Source organism: Agelaius tricolor, unplaced genomic scaffold (genome assembly GCF_023055355.1).
Source record: "Agelaius tricolor isolate 1412-34295 unplaced genomic scaffold, bAgeTri1.0.p SCAF_12, whole genome shotgun sequence".
Classification (NCBI taxonomy): Eukaryota; Metazoa; Chordata; class Aves; order Passeriformes; family Icteridae; genus Agelaius; species Agelaius tricolor.
Window position 1 is genome coordinate 7,405,247 of NW_027269272.1, and position 22,637 is coordinate 7,427,883.

At 40.6% G+C, this 22,637-nt stretch overlaps 1 protein-coding gene across 11 annotated transcripts in view; it reads left to right on the forward strand.

The window, feature by feature from the left end:
- The window catches only part of GIGYF2 (GRB10 interacting GYF protein 2), a 74,422-nt gene that overhangs the window by 43,560 nt on the left and 8,225 nt on the right, over nucleotides 1–22,637 (forward strand). For 5 of the 11 annotated variants that reach the window (XM_071437390.1, XM_071437388.1, XM_071437389.1 and 2 more), the window contains 14 exons: nucleotides 5,191–5,370; nucleotides 10,133–10,350; nucleotides 10,439–10,598; nucleotides 10,676–10,876; nucleotides 11,364–11,554; nucleotides 12,253–12,412; nucleotides 13,185–13,351; nucleotides 13,722–13,810; nucleotides 14,738–14,845; nucleotides 15,399–15,496; nucleotides 15,989–16,089; nucleotides 16,876–17,037; nucleotides 18,839–18,940; nucleotides 21,703–21,861. In XM_071437390.1, coding sequence (XP_071293491.1) covers nucleotides 5,191–5,370; nucleotides 10,133–10,350; nucleotides 10,439–10,598; nucleotides 10,676–10,876; nucleotides 11,364–11,554; nucleotides 12,253–12,412; nucleotides 13,185–13,351; nucleotides 13,722–13,810; nucleotides 14,738–14,845; nucleotides 15,399–15,496; nucleotides 15,989–16,089; nucleotides 16,876–17,037; nucleotides 18,839–18,940; nucleotides 21,703–21,861 — 2,096 coding nt within the window. The remainder of the gene's footprint in view (nucleotides 1–5,190; nucleotides 5,371–10,132; nucleotides 10,351–10,438; nucleotides 10,599–10,675; nucleotides 10,877–11,363; nucleotides 11,555–12,252; nucleotides 12,413–13,184; nucleotides 13,352–13,721; nucleotides 13,811–14,737; nucleotides 14,846–15,398; nucleotides 15,497–15,988; nucleotides 16,090–16,875; nucleotides 17,038–18,838; nucleotides 18,941–21,702; nucleotides 21,862–22,637) is intronic. The other 6 variants (XM_071437391.1, XM_071437392.1, XM_071437393.1 and 3 more) reach the window with 6 other exon arrangements.

Genomic DNA, 22,637 nt, shown 5'->3' on the forward strand with positions numbered 1-22,637 from the left:
CTGCTCCACTTGTTCCTTTGCTGTTAGCTTCCAAGCTCTGGAAGGTGGATGCAAAGGTGGATGCAGCTCATGGTGCAGCCCGTGCTCTCAGGACGCTGTTGCTGAATTGCAGCCTAATGCTGCTCAGAAGATGTAGACCCGGCCATTTCCATCTCCACATTGCTTCTTTGTGAAAACATGGAATTAATCACAGGATTTTGCTAAAGCCTAGGAATGAAACAAGGCAGATTAGGTGGCTTGCTGATTCCATGTGGCAGATGAAACCACTTTTGTTTAAGCTGTTTGCCCTTTCACTCATGAAATGAGAGGGTTTGTTGAGGGTATGTCTGAGTGAGCAGCTGTGCAGAGTGGTCAGTGTGCTTTCCTGCTGGACCAGCTCTGAGGACAGCTCTGGAACACAGTACTGGTTCACTTTTTTTTTTTATCCCTTGGTGAGCTGCTGATGTGAGGGCTTTGAACGTCAGATGTAAGAGGATCTGAGAAACAAAGGCCGTGGTTGTTTGCAGTAAAACTACTGAAGGCCTGCTGGGAAAATCATTAATGTAGACTTTCCTGCTTAGGAAACAAAATCCTCCCTATTTTTCCTTCTTTAACCTTCCCCCAACCCTAAATTGCAAAACATTAATTTTTTGCTTCATTAGAATGGAACATTTTAATACATGTTCAGGCACAGCACTGAAAGTTGATAGGCATAGTGTGACTTTGAAAACCAGGGCAAATAATGTAGTGCCAGGGGACTCCCACCAGTGTGACAAGGCTGTAGGATGGTGTGGCTTGCCCTTCACCCTTCCCTCCACTGCAGACAGCCTCACTTAGTCACAAGTAGGATTTTGGTTTCAAACAGTATTTTCTTAGAAGCCATCTTTTGAACTCTAGAAAGCATTTGCTGTGTGGTCACTGGTGTGGTTTTCTAATCTAATTCAACTGAATGAGTTGGAAATCTTTATACAGTTGTATAGCAGGTGAAATTAGGTGCAATGTGTGTTTCAGGTGTGCTATAGTATTAAACTCTTGTTAATTCCTTTGAATCTATTGGCTCACTCACACTGGTGACAGTAGATAATGGACAATTTAGTGAAAAAATATGGGGTTATATTTGATAGTATGTTTTTGAGACCTGCTGTTGAGATTGAGAATTTATGCAGAGAGGTTGAAAATTGGAAGCTAGAAATGGGATTCAGAACTTCTGATCTGTCACTGGGAATCACTTGATGATTTTTGTATTCCTTTGGTGTTTCTAGCATGTCCTGTAGTGTTCCAATGAGAAGGTAGTCTTTCTCTAGAAGCATCATCTTAAGGACATTTATTTTATTCTTCTGTAAAATAAATGAAGCAATTGCACATTTAGGCAAAGTTATTTCAGTTTCTTTAAAAACATTGCAAAGGTTTTTATTTTTATCTTCCTTTTGCGGAATTACGTAGCAGGCAGCAGAGAGAAGAGAGCAAGTCCAAGTTCTTAATAGACTCTCCTGGTTCTTGCCCCTGTGTAGAGGAAACAGCAGTGCTGTCAGTCATTGCTTTCCTGTTTATTCTTTGCAGACAGTGAGGATGGTGTAGGAAACATGGGCTGCCAGCCTGGAGAGCAGGAGTTATTTGCCATTCTGGTAGTAAGTGCGCTCCATAACCACGTTGCCATGGGGCCACATCCCCGAATCCAGTCTTGTTCTGCACAGTCAGTATCCCTTCAAATCAGTGTTGCACAGCTGCAGGCTTTTCTGGCTGGATACCACTCACTCTGTCTGAAGTTTTCTGTAAACACCATTGCTGGCTTTGTGACAGGCCTGAACAGAGGTGCCCTTTTACTGCTCCTTCTCTTCAGGAAGTCTAGTCAATTAGTCCAAGGCAAAACCATAGATTGCATTTTAGTTTCTTTCATCCTTAAAACATTGCCAAGTCCTGACTCTGTGATCTAAGTCATTTCAGCTGAAATGATTGTTCTCAAATCTAGAAACAGTTTGCAAAGAATATGCTGGCACTTTGTAAGTCATGAATTTAGATGTAATCTGTAGGAATATTCCTGTATTCAGTTTGTCAGAGTCTTTCTGTCACTTGGGTAGCTTGATTTTTCTGGTCCTTAACCTGTGACTGGTTTGTGTTTGTAAAGAACCAGTTTCTTGGCTGGTCTGTCTAATCTTCAGGATCATCTCATGCCAGACCTGTTAGGACACATACCTTGTTCTTTGATGCTTGCGGTGATGTTCTAGAAAACTGGAGTAAACCAGAAAACTGAAGTATGTCATGAGGCACTGCATTTTTTCTCTTAATTCCACTGAATGTGGCATCAGAACAGGCTTTGGTGTGACACTGGAGTGCTGCTGTGTTCAGAAAGGTTTTGGAACCACAGGTGATCCTATGCTCAGATAAATACAATGCTGACCCCTTATATTTGATTTTTTTTGATTTCTACATTTGTAATGTCACAGAATTTAAAATCAGAAGAGGGGCAGGGTCCCAGTTGAGTCTGATCTTGTTGGCAAACGTTTGATGTTTTGTAACCTCTACAGAGATAGAGATGTGTTTCAAACCCCATTTTCTGCAAGTTCAGCATAGAAAACCTGACTTTAAAAAGTTCCATTCTTGGGAACAAAATCTGCTGTCCTAAGGGCTAACAGAACCTGAGTTGCCTTGATTTGCTTATAGCATGAGTAGATGTGCAGTGGGGCTAAAACCAGGATATACAGTGGCAAAGTAGACTGCACAATATTCTTTAAGTGACCTTTTCTCCTAAATGTTTTTGGAAGGGTGGAACAGGACCTGTGAGCTGAGAGCTTGTCTGTGTTAAAGAGCAGTCTCCAGAATCAACTGAACTTACAATGGAAGGGAAGAACATCCCTTTTTTCCCCCTTAATTGGTAGAGTCTAAATCTCTAAAATTAATGTTACTGAATAAGTGTCAAGTAATAGCTGTGAGTTTTTTGAAAATAATAGATAAATCTGTAAAAATATTACTTCTTATGTCCCAAAATAGTGATTCAAATAACTTTTTTCTTTTGGTAACTGTTTTAGTAAGAAAAGAAACTTAATGTCTTGTGCTGCAAAATGAAAAAAATTGGATCTCTCTCTTTGTAGCATTTTAAAAATAAATTCAAAAAGAATGAGGCTCTTTCCTTGTTGTCTGGGACTTAGGCTCCCCATGTCTGTTGGGTTGCAGCACCTCTCTCTGTGTTTTACTTCCAGCTTTGCCTTTTGCTTTTCTACTCTGGGAAGCCCATCCAAGGAGCAATGGTGAGAGGCTTCCCTGCACTTTTTGTTACTGTAGTTTGCATGACATTTTTGAGATAACAAAAATCAAAAATAAGAAACCATAAAATTCCCAGACTTAGATTTTTCTGTTTGGCTTGTTCCTTTCCTGTCTTTTCCATGAAGCATGGGAATACAGAATGTGGCGGACCCTCATCTGCAAAGATTTATCTACTCCAGATAAAAAGTTGCCAGCATCACATGTACCAAATGAAGGGAGTTGAGTGCCTCTAGCAATTTTGTTGTATTTGGAGTATTACCAGAGACTCCCCAAAATACACTGTCTGCAGATTTTGTTTCTCAAAGCCCAGCAAATCCAGAAGTGCTCTTGAGCCAGATGTGCCCTTCAGTGAAGTAAAGGTGTAACTGGGTCATACTTGGCTTCACAGCTGACATTGCCTGTTGGTACTGGTGCTGGACTTTAAATCAGCCAGTGTGCTTTAGCTCTTCATATAGGAACAGAACAACAGGAACAACATAAGGGGAAGGTATTCCAGAAAAATTAGACCTGGAGAAAGAGAGAGGTTTTTTCCCTGCAATGTTTTGAGCTGGTGGAGAAGGGATGCCAGTTTTTCTCCAAGGTGCATGCAAAGTAGAGAGCCAGTGTGTGCTTCCTGTCTCCAGAATGCAGTATCTTTAGCAGGAAGAATTTTCATGTTCTAAACAGAGGTCTGGTATGCCATAGAATTTCAGATCTTCATTGTTTCCTCATCTTTTTCATTGACTGAAAAAATTGCCTGATGCTAAGAAAACATTCTCCCATGCTTCCTAAACAAAACACTTAAAAATGTCTCTTTCCACCCCAGGAGTCTTAGTACATGATCATACTTTCTTGTGTTTTTCCTGTCTAAGAAAGCAGGCATACCAACCAGACTTCAAAGAGCATCTTACATTTTTGGGTTTTAGGACTCTTAAGAAGGAAGATTCAGTATACTTTTCTCTAGTACTTGAGAACTTCTTTTTATAGATAACACCACAACTTCAGGTTAATGCTGGATAACAGTACCAGTGAAGAAATGACATCACTCTGGTTCCTGTGACAATTCTGGTGCTACACAGCTGAAGAAAACTTATTTCAGTGATGGGCTGTCTTGTCAGGGCAGGTCAGCAGTGAAGCAGCATCTGTGTTAAACCTTGGCGTACTGGTGTATGACTTGGAAATCTTGGTGTATAATGTGGAGTCTTCTCATAAAAATATTTATATCATTCTTTTCTGACATGGTTTCTCTTCATAAGTATTTGAGGATTTTATGTTTTGTTTTAAATACAACGTAATGTACATTGGGAACTAAAAGACTATCCTGGCTCCTAAACTTCTAGTAGACTTATCCTTCAGCCCAGGCATAATTGCTTCTAGCCCTTCATGCACTGACCTTGGCTCTCCAGAAGATGGATTCACAGCATCATGTTTACATTGCTAAGTTTTTTCTCGTTTATTCCTCAATGCTACTTTAAATTTTCAGTGTTTTCTAATAGTTAGACTGCTGTATGTTGGATAAAATAAATAGAACTCACCTTCTTTTTATTACAGAAGTAGGAAATGTATTTGGTTTATATAAAACGTTTCTGCTGTACTCCCATTTAGCTTGAGACACATCATGATAAAGCAGTTTATTCTTTTTCTCTGCACACTTTTGCCTTCTTTCTGTTACATTTCCTTACATCTCTTAAACTGCCTTTTCCTCCTTTGCCTTTCCTATCCATTTTCTAATTACTTATATGCTTTACTTCCTTCTGGATTTTTTTTTTTTTTTGGTCTTTCCATCCCAAGGTACATAGGCACCTGGATTTCTTAAATCTGTCATGTTTCCTTCTTGAATTTCTATTTCTAGGTTCCTATAACCACTTCAAGTGCATTTTTTACCTCCAAGAGAGCAAGATTTCAACCCTTTTGTATTTCTGTGTTTCTAAAGACAGGACACATGTTCACTGGCCTGTGTTTTCTTTGCAGTGAGACCAAACTTTGAGGAAGGTGGGACAGTCCCCGCAGGGAGGAAACACGAATTTATCCGCTCTGAGAGCGAGAACTGGCGCATCTTCAGGGAGGAGCAGAATGGGGAAGATGAGGATGGAGGCTGGCGACTGGCTGGGTCACGGAGGGATGGGGAGAGGTGGCGTCCTCACAGTCCAGGTGAGAGCAGAGCTGGGCAAACATGCAGCTGTGGTTACTGAGAGAGGGCAAAGGCCATGAGGAGAGGGAGGTGCCACGTTCAGGAAAAAATAGGTTCATGTAGTCTTGGTCATTGAATACTGTTCTGGCATGTGTGAGGCTCTTGGTCATGAAATGTTTAGCATAAAATGGTGTGCCTTTTGTTTTCCTTTTAGCACCTTCAGTATCCTTACATATTTAAGGGAACATTACTTCCCAGGTGTGCACTTGTCTGTATTGTGCTCCAGGTGTGTATGTACCTGGTAAAATTAGAGGGTTTTAATAGTACTGTTTCTTTGTGGCTGTGACAATAAGGGGACAGAAATCACCCACATTAGACAACATACCTAATGCTGCAGAATGACACTGGCACTAAATCACTCTGGTCATTGACCGCTTTCTAGTTTTCCAGATATGTTTGCAATGCCAAGAAGCATCCTTGGAAAATCTCAAAATATGTTGCTCTACACATTTTGTAGTTAGTTATAGGATATCTTGTCTCAATAAATTTCAAGTACCTGTTTGGTTTCACTCTCCCCTTCCCAGGCCTGACAGGGCAAGTCTGCTCACTTGCTTTCCAGCATTGTATTGCTGGAATTGAAGGAGAAATAAAAAGCAGAGCTTGAGATTTCAGTAGTAGGACTGAAACATATTATAGTTTTTTTTTTCTTTCTTTTTGGAAAAGATTCAGTCATACCTGGTGTGGGATCCTGGGTGTGGCTATCTTTTGGCTGCAGAAGGCTTCTGGAGTACCAGGAGAGGAGTAGGCTTTTCTACTGTTACATCTTCATAGAATAGTACAATTGTTAAGTTTGGAAAAGACTTTAAAGATGTTTGAGCCCAACCATTGACCCAGCGCTGCCAGGGCCACCACTAAACCATGTCCTTAAGTGCCACATCTTACATGGCTTTTAAATCCCTCCAAGGATAGGGCCTCCACCACTTCCCTGGGCATCTGTGCTGATGCTTGACAACCCTTTCAGTGAAGAAATTGCTCTTAATGCCCAATCTAAACCTTCTTTCTGGTAGTTCTAGGGGATGATAAGTTCCCCCCACTTGAGCGTCCTTTGCTCCATGCTGGAAAGCAAAGAAAGCACAGGACAATTTTGGAGCTGAGGTGGACAATTTCTTCTGTTCAATAAAAAAAAGTCCCAGTTCCTCTTGCAGTGGCTCTGTTGCCCTTTGCAACATCCCAGACTTTCAGTACAGTTATTGTTGGGAGCAGCCATCACCTCTGTTCTGAGCCTTCTTCATAGCTGTGTGTAACTCTGCTCTCAAACAGCTGCTCTCTTGTACTAAAATTTAGCAACGAGCCCAAGGCTTGATTTATCATCAGATGTTTTCTATTTAGGGCAAGGCTAAGAGGCAAATTTTGAAGAATATAATTTTCTTTTCCCCAGTGTTTGGTCACAGTTGTTGAGCAGACACTGCTGCTTTGTTATCTAGTTGAGGCAACACCAGGCCAGCTACCTCATGATGCAGCATGATAATCAGGAGTGGAGTGTTCTGCAAGTACCAGCCTGCATGCTTTAGCTTCAAAGGAAGCATAGACCTCGAAGTTCAGAAGTTCATTCAGGTCTTGAACTTTTTTGGTTGTTCTGAGGAAGGTTTTGAAAATTTGTTTCAATTCTGTCATGTAAATTTTGCTTATTTGAATTTTCAGTGTAGTAGAAACTAACTGAACTTCCTTTACAGAGTTAGTTTTAGCAGCTATCATTAAAAGCCTGTTTGAAGGCTTGTGTGAATCTGCAGAAAAGTTGCTAATTTTGAGATAGCCTGAACTGACAGCTGTATTGCCCTAGTTCCGGCTTTTATCAGAGCTGCGTTTGATTTCTCCTCTTAGTAGTAGCCACAGAACTATCAAAATGGTTTAAATCACATTTTTGCTTTTAAAATGAGCTTAAATCAAATTGACATGGTTTAAACTACTTCTTTGTACTTATTCTGGTGTTAGGTAATAGTACAGTCATATGTCCTGCTAAAAAAAGAGAAGTGTCTTCACTGGACTGTTTTCATTTGTTTAGTTGGTCCTTCCTGTGGCTTGTCTCTGTGTACTCCCTGCTAGGATCTTTACACTGGCTTTAGTAACTGCTAGAAGAGTGTGATCACAGATTTAGATCCACTGGCTGCTTCAAAATCCTTTTTTTTTTCCTTTAAATTTTTAACCATGTTTTAAAATTATAAATGTCTAAAAGCCCCCTCTCTGTTGTTACAATTCTTGCATTCTTACAATGATTGCCTTTTAAATTTACAAGGCCAAGTCTGTTTTGTCAGAAACATATACATATACCTGTTGTGGTCTCAAAACTAGTGACTGATCTATAGATGTTTATGGTTTTGGTCCAAATCAGCCTTAAGGAATAGGAATAAGTTTTTCTTAACAAGAATTTCTGATATAATTTTGTGTCTTTGCGTAAATAGCTCTTCAAATTGGTCTTTTTCCTGAGAAGCATTTGAGAGAGGCCTTAAGCTGTACTTTCATATAAAGATTTTTTTAGTTGCTGCTTTGTCTGAAAGGCTTTTCAAATTCATCTCGATTCACTCCACTTTCAGAATCAGGTGCTGTAATTCAACTAGAATTGAATTTTTTTGCATTGTTCCTTGCATTTCTTAAATATCATGAAGCAACTAAGGTACATTAGAGAATCTTGCTCCAAAATTGAGCTAAGTAAGAACTAGGTCTATATATAATATATACTCAAAAAAGTGTGCTATTCCTTTAAGTGTTCTGTTTAGCATTTAGTATTCTTTAGTATATATTGAAAATTTCACTGCTGAGTTAGAGATTATAACTTTGAAGAGAGAAATAGCTATTAATAAGGCTAATGTGTTCTTGGATTTCCTGAAGCAGCCAGTAGTCCTATCTTTTAACTACAATTTCACCATAAGTTGCAAGGCGTAAATTAAGCTTGAAATTGTCTCTTCACTTGAAATATTGAACATGTAACTGCTGCCTCGTGATAGTATGGGGCTGAACTTAAAGCTGTGTTTGTGTCCTAACTGCTGGCTAAAAAACTTCAGGTAAGAATTCAGGTTTATCTCTCCTCTTGGCTTGTTTTAAAAGATTGGCAGCCTGATATTTCAGACCTGAATTATGACCTATATTTAACTGAGCTTTTACAAACACATTTTGTTACTAAGAAACAAGGGCATGAGTCTGCTACACCTATGTCTTTTTGCCTCTCTACATAGCTCTGAAAATGTGGGGGCTGTAAAAGGTGGTGTGACTAAATCTCTGCAAGCAGACTAAATGGTTCTTCATTTGAACTTTGAAGATAGTTGGGCTTTAACAAAGTGCTTAGAATTTACCTTCAAAACCACATTTCTGGGTCTCACTATGAAGAGCTGCACCCCTGGTATTGGCATGTGAGCTGTGGAAAAAGAGAGGCTCCTCTCCCCTGCTGGGAGCCCTGACATGGACATGGCTGCTTGTAATGAGGAGCTGTCTGTCCAGGGACTCCATCAGAAATGCTGTCTGGTTGTCAACAACCTCTCACACTTCAATCTCTTTCTTTAATACCATCAAAAAGATTGCCTCAGAAGATTGATTTGATGGTTTAATACTACTTGCTTTGCAAGGCATAACTAGAAGCATAGGTTAAGTTATCTGGTGGAATTATTTGCAAATAAGCACATAGGGAATAGTGAAGGCCTTGTTAAAGGATAACATTCGTGTTTCCTTGGTAAAATTTAAGATTGAAGTTGAGAATTTTTCTGGAAGGAGTTTGTTTTACATTTCTTGGATTTTTGAGACAAAGGTGGATTTTTGCATGGCTAATATTAATAGTTAGGGTATTAAGGTCAGTGTGGAAACATTCATCAGTCATGAAACAGACCACGTTTCTCCCCTTTACTGTGGTTTGGGTTTTTTGGTAGACAGTTGATACTGGGAGGCTGCACTGATTCTGGTACACAGATTGTTGGAGTAAAAAAAAAAAATTTACTTATTTTTGTATCCAGTTAAGAGCAGCCACCATGAAAAGCTCTAAGGTGCCTTCATCTTTCTTTGCACCTTTGTGATAGAGATGGCTTGTATTTCATGGAAAGCTGTGTACAGTCCTTTCGCTCCCAATTTGTTTTCCTTAGCAGCCAGCTCTTTACAGCTTAAATAGCATTATTACACTCAGGGGATTTTGAAGCTTGGCTGAATGATGGTGTCTTCTGAATATGAAGTTTTTACATGAATTGGGAATGTTCTCCCATTTCTTATGTTTCCAAGTTTTCATACTCCATGGTTAAAAAGACCATTCAAGAAACTGACCAGTCCTTTCAAAGGTATTTGACCAGTTATCACTCCATTTTTCATGTATATGTACAAAAGCATATCTGAGGGCAAGAGGCAAAAAATGGGCGTTTTGTTCAGGATGCAACTTCTGCAGAGCCCCTGAAGAAAAACATGAAATCTTATGCAAGTAAAGGTGCCACAAAAGACTTAAATCAATGATGGCTGGTAAATCCAGTTGGCACTAATGTTGCTTATCTTATTTTGGTGCTTTTTCTAGATTTTGTAGCCAAGCTTTTTTAGCCTTATGTGGTTTTTAATGCTTATTCCACAGTTTATAATGTGAGGATATACAGCAGACAATATTTGAAAGTCTTCTGCTTATTTGCCTTGTCCTTGAAGTTGCCTGTGCATAGATGGGCTGTACCCTGTAGCAGCTTTCTCAATTGCTGTCAGTGTCCTTCCCCCGTTGTGCGAGCAGTGCCCCAGGACTGTGTGGTAAAGCTCCTTTCCCTGCCTTAGACGGCCCTCATTCCGCAGGCTGGCGGGAGCACATGGAGCGACGGCGGAGGTTCGAGTTTGATTTCCGGGACCGAGACGACGAGCGGGGCTATCGCCGCGTGCGCTGCGGCAGCGGCAGCATGGACGACGACAGGGACAGTCTCCCTGAGTGGTGCTTGGAGGATGCAGAGGAGGAAATGGGCACCTTTGACTCCTCTGGAGCGTTTCTGTCTTTAAAGGTGAAAAGCTGCTTTGGGCCCTTGGGTGACTCGGTGCCAATGTCCTGTGATGTCAGGTGGGTTATGGATGATTGCGTTGACTTTGCAGAAAGTGCAGAAGGAGCCAATACCAGAGGAGCAGGAGATGGACTTCAGGCCTGTGGAGGAAGGGGAGGAAAGGTCTGATTCTGAAGGGAGCCACAATGAAGAAGCCAAAGATCATGAAAAGACCAAGAAGGAGGGGGAGAAAACCGAGAGAATAGTGGCAGGTAGGGGGGACTTCTCCTGCAACTGTCAGTGTAGAATTTCTGTAAACTCGGTTACTTAGACCTGTGCCTTGTTACAGAAGCAGTGGAAGAAGCAGCTCAGGCATCATCTCCAGCTGCCAGGTCAGACACCCCACCGAAATCCCAGCCTCCAGACCCGCTGCAGACAAACCTTTTTGAAAGGAAGGAAGAGTCTGTGCCAGAAAGAACAGAAAAAACAGAAGATAAAGAGAATCGAGTGGAGAATACACTGTCAGCCAAAATGTCCAACAGAGGGGAAGGTAATAAACCTGACAGATAAATTTAGTAAGTTTCCATTACTCACTGTGAATAATCCTTGCCCCTTAAAAGAGGCAAGGACTGGTGATGGAAAGCCAGATTCACCAACTGGTCTATAAATACAGGATTTGTTGGATATGCCATTTCAGATGCTTGCAGTGCACTGGTACTTTACACTGAAAAGCAGTCCAGAGAAACATCAGCCAGTTGTGGATGTGCCTCACTGTGGTACAACAGAATAGTCTGGACAAATGCGTGTGGCCAGGAAATGGGATATGCTCAAACGTGCTGAGTTCTGCCCTGATAGAACTAAACTGTTCCTTGAAGTTAGGCTGGGTACCTGTACTCTAGCAATACATTCAGGAAGATCTGGAAATACTTTTGCTTTGGTGCTAAATTTGAGCTGTTGAATATTCTTTGCATTAAGTTCTTAAAAGTGATTGTCATTTATGTTAAAGATAATGGACTAACTTAAACATTTTTCTTTAGATTTGGCTTCTCTTGCTCAACCTTTGCCACAGATTTCTGCAGACACAGCTGCTTCTGCTCATCTTTCTCCTCCTGTTTCCAATTCAAATCCTGCTCTGCGGCCAGTTCAAACACCTGTCACAGCTGCTCCAGGCATGGGCAACATTCCCACTGATCCAGATGATGAAGAGGGCCTCAAACACCTAGAGCAGGTAAAATTTCTCTAATTCCTTTGTTGTTGACAGTCATGAGACTGGAGGAATGTGGAATGCAGCAAATATTTGAAGCCCATAAAATCAGAAATGCAGCTAAAACTTTACACTCCACAATGTATACTGAAAGCTGCTTCTCTCTTTTTTTTGTGCAAATAATTCAAACTGTTGTATTTTTCTATGCTATACCCCATTTAAAGAGCTAGAGACCATAGTGCTTATAACCACTGTTAAGTAGCATTATGATTTGCCTTGAGAAATTATGTATGTCTGTTAAAACCCCCAAACAAACAAACCATCAAACAAACAAAAGCCCAACCAAAAATCCTGCAAGTTAATCACAACACTGTGTTAATGAAACTGTAGTGACTGCTGAGGTGTAGAGCCTTCTTTGTGCTCATGCTCCCATGCCTGTTTTATTTTTCACTGTGGTACTGCATGGGACCTCCTTGGCAAGTTGCTCTAAAGCTTTTTGTAGCCGGTGAATTGTGCTTGTTCAGGATTCTGCCTGACAGGTGTGGTAGACAGAGCTCCAGGTTTGTGGAGCAGTCGCTCCTGTCCTGGGGCTGCCTGTCATTTCTGGTACACTCTGGAGCACTGGGTAGCACAAGGTTGGTTGTGTTTGGTACACTCATTTCCAAATCTCTAAGCCCCCATCTAACACTTGTATTTCTTGCTGGTTTTGATGTCTCTTCCAGCAAGCAGAAAAAATGGTGGCATATCTGCAGGACAGTGCCCTTGATGATGAAAGACTAGCAGCAAAAATCCAAGAGCACAGAGCAAAGGGTTCCTCTATGCCCCTGTTTCACGAAGCCATGCAGAAGTGGTACTACAAAGATCCACAAGGAGAAATTCAGGGTAGGTCTGTGCCATTTACACTTCCTCTTCTGTTTCACAGAATTGTTCAAGAGTTCTTCACAGAATTACCACCAACAGATGCTGGTGCTTCTTTTTACAAAAGCAGCACAGGGAATTTACCATTCTGGAGCTAGGTTTTGAAAATATCTTTGACCCATCACTGCCCCCATGAGCTCAGCAGGCTGAATGTCTGGAACGGTGCTTTATCGGGGCTGAGGTTTGCCATCACTTCATGTTCCTGTAAATTAGGTTAGACTAAAACCTGTTTCACATGCCATTAGTTACTCAGATGTCCAGATAACAGTGGAAACAAACAAGGAATGTGACCACTCAAGTAGTTGTAAAGAATCCATAAGAAACCTTGAAATCAGCCTGAAGATGTGGAATAGTCAGGGAGGGTGGTTTGTTTAGAATCGAGCTGCTGTGAGCCTGAAGCAGTAAGTGCTTCTGGAGGACAGCAGGGGGATTAGTTCCACCAAGCCCCACACTGTGGTGGCTGCTTGGCTAGCACCCCAGAGCTGACCTGTCTCCCTCCAAGGCAAGGTGAAAGCCATCATGCACCTTTCCTGAGGCTGTGGGCAGTGCTGTAGCCCCTGTGCAGGTGTGCATGGACACTCCAGCCTTGGATGAGCAGTGTCCCCATGAGTGGGTGAGGCAGACAGCAATGCCTGGTGCTGGGCACTGTGTGACCATAGCCAGCTCCTTGTTTCCAACATGCTGAACCTGGCCTTGCTTCCCTTTCCCCACAACGTGTTGCTTGATGTGATTTTAGGTCCGTTCAGTAATCAGGAGATGGCAGAGTGGTTCCAGGCTGGATACTTCACAATGTCACTGTTGGTGAAGAGAGCCTGTGATGAGACTTTCCAGCCACTTGGAGACATCATGAAAATGTGGGGCAGGGTTCCCTTCACTCCAGGCCCAGCACCACTTCCACATCTGGTAATTATGTGACAGTTACAGTATTGAAATATTCCTCTAACAAGTGGGAATTGAATTTAGGTGTCATCTACTCTGTCTTGGAATTGCAGGTGTTCCAAGCACCAAAGCTGAACTTGGTGTTAGATTACTTTTGCAGGAGTAGAATAGAGATGTAATTTAGAAATGCTTGGTGTGGCTGGGAGGCTGGGTACTGTCATATGTAAAGGTGCTGTGTATTTCACAGGCTTTGTAAATATTGATCTTGGTCTAGGTTTTTTTCTATTTTCATTTTTTTTCTGGTCAAAATACAACTTCTACATTGCTTGCATTTGCAATCTACTGCTCTTAGTATATATGTTATTGAAACAGAATGTTTTATCTCTAAACATAGGGTGAGCTGGACCAAGAGCGACTGACTAGACAGCAAGAGTTGGCTCTAATCCAAATGCAACACCTGCAGTATCAGCATCTTCTAATACAGTAAGACTTCTTGTCCCAGAGATCTTCCAGTGGCTGTGTTCTGTTCTGCATTTTTAGTCATCTAGGGAGTCAGTGGGGCTGGGAGTGCTTCACCTCCAACAGCAATAGCTGCTTCCACAAACACTGGAGATGTTGATATTGTACAGGATTAGGGCAGTGTGTCTGCCCCAGGCTCTTTTCAGAGTCCTTCCAGTATCACACATAGATTTTGGTGAGACTTGCTTTATAGGTAGCGGTTATGGTCAGTCTGAATCCCAGGTGTCCTAGTAATGACCTTCAGATGTTTTGATGTCAGGAGAAAGCTACCCATCTTTGGATCTGGAGATGAAAAAGGTGGAACTTACCTTTGGTCTGCTTGCTCAGCTCTTTGAAGATCAGTGAAAGGTCCTGCTGGGCAAAGCAGTTTGAAATCCATTTTGTCAGTTGTTCAGTTATGGCCAGCTCCTGACAGCTTGAAGGAAAGAAAGCAGTCAGGCTGCTTTTTCAGGGGATCCTGAAAGCATGTGTCATGACTATTGTTTTTCAATACTGATTGTTAGCTCATGATTGAATGAAGCAAGAGCCTGCTCCTGTGCTAGGCAATGCCTTGACATACAGGGGAAGAGACTGATTGCAGGTGGGCAGTGATCAAAGCCAGACTAATTTGAGCTAAAATTATGGAATTTAGACAAAAAAGGAAGTAGTGTTGCACAACTTACAAGAAAAGCATGAGGCAGTAATAGCCAGGTGACATAGCTGAGGGTGAAGAGAAGTCTGGTTCTGCTCATATTCTTGTATTTTGATTCTTGCCAAGCTCCTGTTCTGTGGTTTCCTCTGGTATTTAGCATGTACATTATACATGTCAGTGGGCATTAGTCCCAGAGCATGAATCTGTCTGCCACTTGGGCATAAGTGAACAAATACCATTCGTCTGCTTCTCTTTTGAAGACAACAGTATGCACAGATGCTGGCTCAGCAGCAGAAGGCAGCCCTCTCATCCCAGCAGCAGCAGCAGCTCGCTATTCTCCTTCAACAGTTCCAGGCCCTGAAGATGAGGTGAGCTAGCCCAGACTTGAACTGAATTCTGTTCTTCCTGTGCTCTAGTTTCTATGTAACAATAATTACATTGTGTCAGCTGTCTGTCCTAGTTAAGTTTTCTCATATTTTAGGATTATGTGTGTTAAAGATAGTAATGAGAATATAAGTATGTTTCAGAATAATAGGAAACAGTTTCAGAATATGGAGTACTTCATTATATATGTAATCTTTGCCTCAGTGTTTATGGAAATGAGGAGTTTGAATTGTACCTGTCTGACAGATACGTTGTGCTGGTCCCTGAGGAGCTTTGCCAATTCTGCAGTACTGGATGCTTGTTCCTCAAACTGGCCTCTAAGGAACAAATGCAAAACTGTAGCTTAGCCCTTGACTTAGCAGCAGGGGTGAGATCAGCAAGAACTCTGCAAGCAACTACTGTTGTCCACATCATATTTTTGTTTTGAATAGAGGTGTGGAAGGAAAGCAGTATGTTACAAGTTACTGAATCTCATACGTGTTGAGAGCACTCCTCTCCCTGGAAGTGGCGTGTTGACTCTTCCTGTTGGTATTGCAGAATATCTGAACAGAACATGATGCCACCTGTCACAAGGTCTGTGTCAGTGCCGGACACTGGCTCAATATGGGAACTTCAGTCAGCTTCACAGCCTACAGGTAAGGTGCTTAGCCTGGGTCAGCTCTTGGGAAAAGTCCATGTGTTAAGATCCAGCATCTTTGAGATGATCCCTCCCCTTTTGATACAAAGGGAAATTATTTCTGCATCATGATGTTTAACTGGATCAGCCTACTGTGCCTGGCAGTAGAAGTTCCATTTGAGAGAGGCGAAGAATATGGTAATTTTTCCAATGGTTATGGAAGTCTAGACTGAAGGGATTGTTCTATTTAAGGGTGTTCTGCTCTGATGGGAGGAGCTGGAATAGCTGGTTCTTCTCTGGAATTTCATAGGAACCCCAGCCTTCCTTCAGTCACAGACTGGCCTTGTTATCCAGGAGGATAAGGTGGCCCTCTACTGACTAAAGCAAAAGTGTTAACATGATTTTAGTTCCTAAAACATAGTAACAGCATACACAAGATTCTCCCTGTTCAGTTATGTTTTGTTCATGTGCTTATTTTTGCTTGTCAATGTTTGTTTTCTTCACTGTCCAGTCTGGGAAGGAAGCAGTGTCTGGGATCTGCCCATTGATACTGCAGCTCAGGGACCAGCTCTAGAACAACTTCAGCAGCTCGAGAAGGCCAAGGCTGCAAAGGTCAGAAACTGTTTTGTACTGTAAGAAGTTGGGATTGCTCTTCTGCAATGTAATTGTGATTCTTGAGCCAGTGGAAGACTGAGCTCTTCAATGGATGATTTTGACTAGATTTTCATGGAAAACACCATAAAGAGAATAGGGGTTATAAAAACAAGTTATGAAATCCTTGTGGACAGCTGTTTGGAAACCATTGCTGTGGAGGTACTACTGACCTCTGAAATAGTGTTTGTCTTCTACATTTGTGATTAAAACCTCTTCACTAGCCACCTGTTTTAAACTGAGATCATCATGAGCTGTCAGGCCAAACCCTGAGTTGAGACCAGGTAGTTGTGCTCCTAATCCTTGTGATTTTCACCCAGACTGGTTTGGAGAATCATGAGAGTCCTATTTTCTGTGGTTATTCTACATATACTGTAGTACTAAATTTTTTGTGAGTTTGAACCTCTATCATCCTGTACATTTCCTGAAAATTACTATTTTATGATGACTGCGAAGCGACTCACTACTCACTTCTAAAGTCAGAGGGTATTTTGAGGAGCTGATGTAGAAAGACTGACTGGAAAACTGGTGTTTGTTACAAACAGAAATTGTCCAAAAGTGTTCTGGACTGTTTCAGGAATCTGACCTCAGTAGGCAGCCAGCTGATAGGTAAAATTGCAATTAAGGGAGAGCATCTGTCAGAGGCTTCATCTGTTAAGCTGTTACTATAATGTCAGCAGAGTTGCCCTAAGAAATGGTGTAGGAATACGTTACCTGCATCTGAGTATAGTTTTATGTGAATTGTAGCTAGAGCAAGAGAGGAGAGAAGTGGAAATGAGGGCCAAACGAGAGGAAGAGGAGAGGAAAAGGCAGGAGGAGCTTCGGAGGCAACAAGAAGAGCTACTTAGGAGGCAGCAGGAAGATGAGAGGAAACGACGGGAAGAAGAAGAACTGGCCCGCAGGAAGCAAGTGAGTTTCCCCAATGTAGTTAATCTCTAATGAATTATAATCATTTATAAAACTCACTTTAAGAATCCTGTGGGGTCTAAGTAATCTTTGGTAGGTGTGTATGAAGACAGTTTTAATATTTTTCATGTGAGTATATGAAATTATGATTCTTCCATTATTGATTTTTTTAAGAGCCCAAACTTCAATCTGAGAAATGGGCTTTGATGGTTCATTTTAAGATAGGTTTCTGTTTGTGAGCACAGGGCCTTTATTCCATGTGGAATATTCCCTCTCAACTTCTTAATGTCAATGTTAGACTTTAGTTAGTTACCCAGTTACTGCATGTTTTCATCTTTATTTCCCGTTTATGCAGTCAAGTGTTTTATGAAGATAAGTTCTAGAGTAGATGGAGCTTGAGCAACTGTTTCACATGAATAAGAGGTAGAGGACTGTAGTGGACAGAAAATGATCTGACAGTTTATTTTTCCCTGTTGTTTTTTTTTAACTTAGTAAATTATTTTTTTAAAATAAATTATCTGGATAATAGAGTCTGTCAGCTTTTTTTACTTGAGTTGATACTTGGGAAAGGAAGGGATGTAGTTTGATCAAGCATATTTATTAAAAAGAATTATGTGTTCAGTGTTGCAGTAGGAGAATGAATGTAGGAGTTGTAGTACGTTCTTAATCATCCAGGAATACACAATGGAGACATTACTAGTTTGGCATTTCTAGCATTTACTTCTGAATTCTGTATGGAAGAAAATGTAGCTATTCCTTGAGTATTGCAGGAGGGAAAGGCAGTTAAAGTTTTCACTTTGCATGTGAAGGATAAGGGCAAGCACAAGGCTGAGCTTCTTCACTAAGGAGTTAGTTAGTAAATGTCCTGAAAAGTACCACAAGAATATTAGGCAAAAGTACTAAATAATTCTGTCCTTTATAATATTTCTTACAAGCTTGAACAGCTGTGAAGCATGTTCCTGCTTTAAGGATCAGACACTTCTGAGGAAGCCTCTAGAATCTCTAGTTTTGTTTGGAAGATCATTGTTGATCTCTCTTCACTCAGGGTTTGGGTTTTGTCACAGAAGGTGTATTTTAATTGGTACAGTATAATACATCGATAATTTCATGGTATCTTTTGGAATCAAGTCGGCAAATAAATGGCTCCTTGCTTTAGTGCATCTATTTTGTATGCAGGAAGTCATTATGCTGTACAGAAAAGCATCCTCACTGGAGGTCAAACTAACATTGAAGCAATAATATACTCAAAAGTTGAACTTTTGAGATTCATTGCTTTAGATCTGGTTCAATAAGAAGAACACATTTTTCAGCTGGTAACTCAATTTGTGTCATCTGTGCTGGCTTCAAGTAGACTTGGGTTGTTTCTTTCCACTAACAGTTTTGCCTCTGTGTATAACAGTGTCTGTTAAATTCCAAAGTTTTGTTGTCCACTTTGGATTTGTACAGTTAACAGTCTGACTCTCCTGTTCTGAGATGCCATGGGAAATAACTATTTACACGAAGGAAGGAAGCAGAACGGGGTTGAAAAGCAGTAACAGCAAGTATCTTAGTTCATTATCAATGCAATAATTGCCACATTGCTTAATTCTGAGCAGTAATGTCTTGAAAAGGTAACAAAGAGTTTAAGCACTTCTCTGGAAAGAGAAAATAACATTGTATTCTGTATTAAAAAAAGCAAACTGGTCATTATTTGAATCTGACTTCTGTACTGAAAGGCATTATAGAATCAGGGATGAACTGATTTATTAGCATGGATTTATGCAGAGGAGATGATGCTTAACAAATTTGATTAACTTCTTTTGAGGAGATGACAGTGAGAGCTGAGAGGGGTGAAGCAGTAGACTTAATCTGCCTGGACTTCAGGAAGGCTTTTGATGTAATACTGCATAAAAGACTAGTATATAAGGTTAGTAAATATGCTGTTGATGGTGAATTCTAAATAAAAAAAACAAAAACAAACCTAATAGAAATTCAATTCTGTAGGATGAAATGTCATACCAAATGTTGAATTCAGTTCTGTTCACAGTTTTCATCAATTACTTTGCACTGTAGAATTGAAAACAGTAATGCCCAGCTTGTGTAGCTCCTGTATTTTGTTTTTGTCTCTGGTCTGGTATCTTCTATTTTGTAATAATTGATTGCTTTCAGGAACAAAATTTGAGGTTTAATAACCAGTTAATAATTGTTTTCTCTGAATTATTTCTTTAGTTCTCTCTTTAAAATACCTGTTTCAAAGAGGAGAACAAAAAGATTTGTGAGCCCTAGTAACATAGACAAACAGAATTGCAGTTGTCACCAACTGCAAAAAATTCTCTATTTTATTTAAAAATCCAGAGTCTATTGAACTGGGGATTGCTGCTTAAGGATTTTTTTGTAATATGACAGATATTTTAAAAGATGTGAAATAAGCTGTCTGTACAGCAAGATGTATATGTGTGAAAACAATTGCTAAAAAAGATGGTAAAGAACATTGGCAATATCTTGGAGCAGGTATCTACAAACATGGGAACACTAAGAACCAAAGGATTGATTGTTTCCCATACCAGTAAGTGGCAGAAAGCTGGAGAGCTTTGAATGGTTTTGGTCACATGCTCAAACAAAAACATCAAATAACAAGATACAGAAGTAAATATTAAGACAACATCTTTATAGCTGTGAAGATGAAACACAGAAAAAAGGCTGTGTTTCCCAGCTTTTCATATCTTACAGGGGTTTTTTGTGTCAGTAAAACACTGTTCATCTTTAGTTCTGTAGGGGAGAGAAGTCTTTTACTCATGTCATTCAACAGTGTCTCTCCTTGCCTGAGCAAGAAGGAGATCTGTCCAGCTTTTTTAATGGCAATTCTAGCCTTGTTTCCCAAGGGGGAGGAGGGCAGAGATGTCACTGAAGGGTTGTCCCACAGGAGGACTCGGTGACTTTGCTCATCTCTCCCAGGTGCTGTGTCAGTGAGAGCTCCCAGAGTGGCTGGCACTGAGCACTCCTGAGCTGAGATCCTGCTCTGTGGTCTCCAGGCAAACAAAATAGACTGACACCTTCAGCCTACTCAGCCATTTCAATAAAAGCAGAAATTTTTCAGCACTTGTATTGGGGACACTTGATTATTGTGACTTGACTGCATGTGTCCAGTTAATACAGTTAAAGGCCCAAATTTCAAAAATGGTTCAGGTGGTATGTGTTGCACTTGAATCTGATTTGTTTAATGAGAAGATGAATCACAGGCTATTGTTCTATGTCCAGCTAGTGGAAAAACCCACTTACTGCACTTACCACCAAACCACTTACTGCACCAGCACCAAACCACTTAAGTGATATTCAGGAATATGAATGAATTGTTGGCTTGCAGCCAGCACCTGTTCAGTGCTATGGGATTACTTATAAAAGATCTTCTGTCAACTGACAGTTTTGTTGTAGGCATCTGAAATTCATTGTCAGAGAAAAACCCAGGGCAGTTGTTCAGGGAACTGTAGTGTAGTTTATCTTGCTGTCTGTACATGAAGCTTTGGTGTCAGATTGGATAAAAGGGTCTTAATTTTCACAATTGACTTCCTTGATTTACCAGAGTTTACATCTGTGCTGCACAATTAATCCCCACTCATCCTATGAATAATGTATTGCTTATTAAAAACTTGGAGGAGTGTGATTGTGGTAGTGGCCATTTTTAAAGGGAAATACAAAATTCAAAAAGCTTAAAAAGGTTCTGGTCCAAAAATTAAGATCTTCAGGTTGAGCTGGTAGGGTAAGTCAGACAACAGGAGGGGTGAAAAGGAGGTTGGCCTTAACTCAGTTGCTGAACATCAGAGGTCAGAAAAGGCTGCAAAAACTATGGATTATTATGCAAGGGAAAGTCAGAACTGGTGGAAGAAGTCCCCAGGTGGGATCCCATTTAACAATATACAGGAAGCTGCTTGTCCCCTATTCCTCAAAAAAACCCAAATAGCAGAATGGAAAAATGTCTGTTTATGTTGATAGGAAAGGGTGCTAATATTTAATTTTTAAGTTAACAGTTTTAGTACTTGGAAAACAGAATATATAAGTTATTGGAAGTTATTTAAATAATTTAGGGATAATACAAAATCAAAGTCCCTAAGAGACCTCTTATTACCCATAATATTTAAATAGTATAGGGAAAGCCCAGTCAAAGCCCTTGAGACTTCAAAAGTAACTGTCCTTAAGTGCACTGGGCTGCATCAGCTTCTTTCTGGTATCTGGAGATGTGGTTTGAGTTTTGTAGTGCCCTTGAACAGTCACTATTCAGAAACTCCTGTAAGTAGGAAAAGCTTCCAACTTAGAGCTGACAGCCCCCCCAGAAGGAATTAATGGTACCCACACTTTGAAATATTTATAGATCTAATGTTCAGCTGTTAGTGCTGCATAGTGAAAAAAGTCTAACCTTTTGTTGTCATCTCAAGGCCATTATTTTTAAAACTAAAGATGGGCAATTAATGTCTTCTGTTTTTCATTAAAATAATTTATGTAGGAGATGCACATTGCATCAGAACTACACGTGGGGTTGTTGTGCTTAATGCGCTGTTTTGGGAGAGCTTAGTTTGGAGCTAGGGAGCTTTTCTTGAGGCCATTTATTTGGCCAGACAATGCTGTGATCTGTGTTCTGATGTTGTTTGTTGATAAAATGGCATTTATAGACTGACATTTTGTTCCCAACTCCAGGAGGAGGCCCTCAGGCGACAACGAGAGCAGGAAATTGCACTAAGGCGGCAGCGGGAGGAAGAGGAGAGGCAACAACAGGAGGAAGCACTTAGGAGATTGGAGGAGAGAAGAAGAGAGGAGGAGGAAAGACGTCAGCGAGAGGAGTTAATTCGTAAACAGGTGAAAAATGACAAAAGGGACCTCTTCTGTTTAATTATGGAGGCTGCCACAACAAACAGGCTTTGAAGCTTGCAGGAGTGCTTGAGAGGTCAAATTAGGTTTTGTCAGAGAAAGCAGAGCTTGCAGACAGTATCAAATTGAGTGAAAAAAGATTGTTTACCTGTATCCTGACTTCAGACAAAACAATCAGAATCTAATACACCCTTAGGTAAAGAGATTTGGGTGGGAGTGAGTGTTCTCCCTTCAAGTTTAGCCTTAAGAATGGCTTTGCAGCACAGTGTTTATAGTCCTTTCTGAGGCAGAGTACAGTATCAGAATAACAGTTTGTTTTGAATTAAAAACAATTTTTTTGGGCCTTTACTTTATCTTCATTGTCATCTGAATTGATCAGTTTTGTCAGTTTTTTCTGTGTAATGCCAAGTCTATATACACTACCAGAGTTTTCAACTTTTTTTTCTTCCCTTTTCTTTCTTACTAACAGGATTTTTTTCTCCTTGGGGTCAGTATTAGAAATCCCTATCAGGGAACTTGAGCTTCCAGTCCCCTAACTGATACTCTCACAGTCCCTTGGTCAAACTAATTGGCTTCACATTAACTTCCAAGTCCATTTCAGAATTCACAGGGAGTATTTTAAAAATGCCTTCTCAGGGTCCTCCCTTGTAAGATGTCCATCACCATTTCTGTAATTTGTTAGCAGAAGTGTCTTCTCTGGAACTGTGCTGTTGAGTAACAACAGTAAATATCTCCATCTTTGTCACCTGTCTCTTCTTTCCATT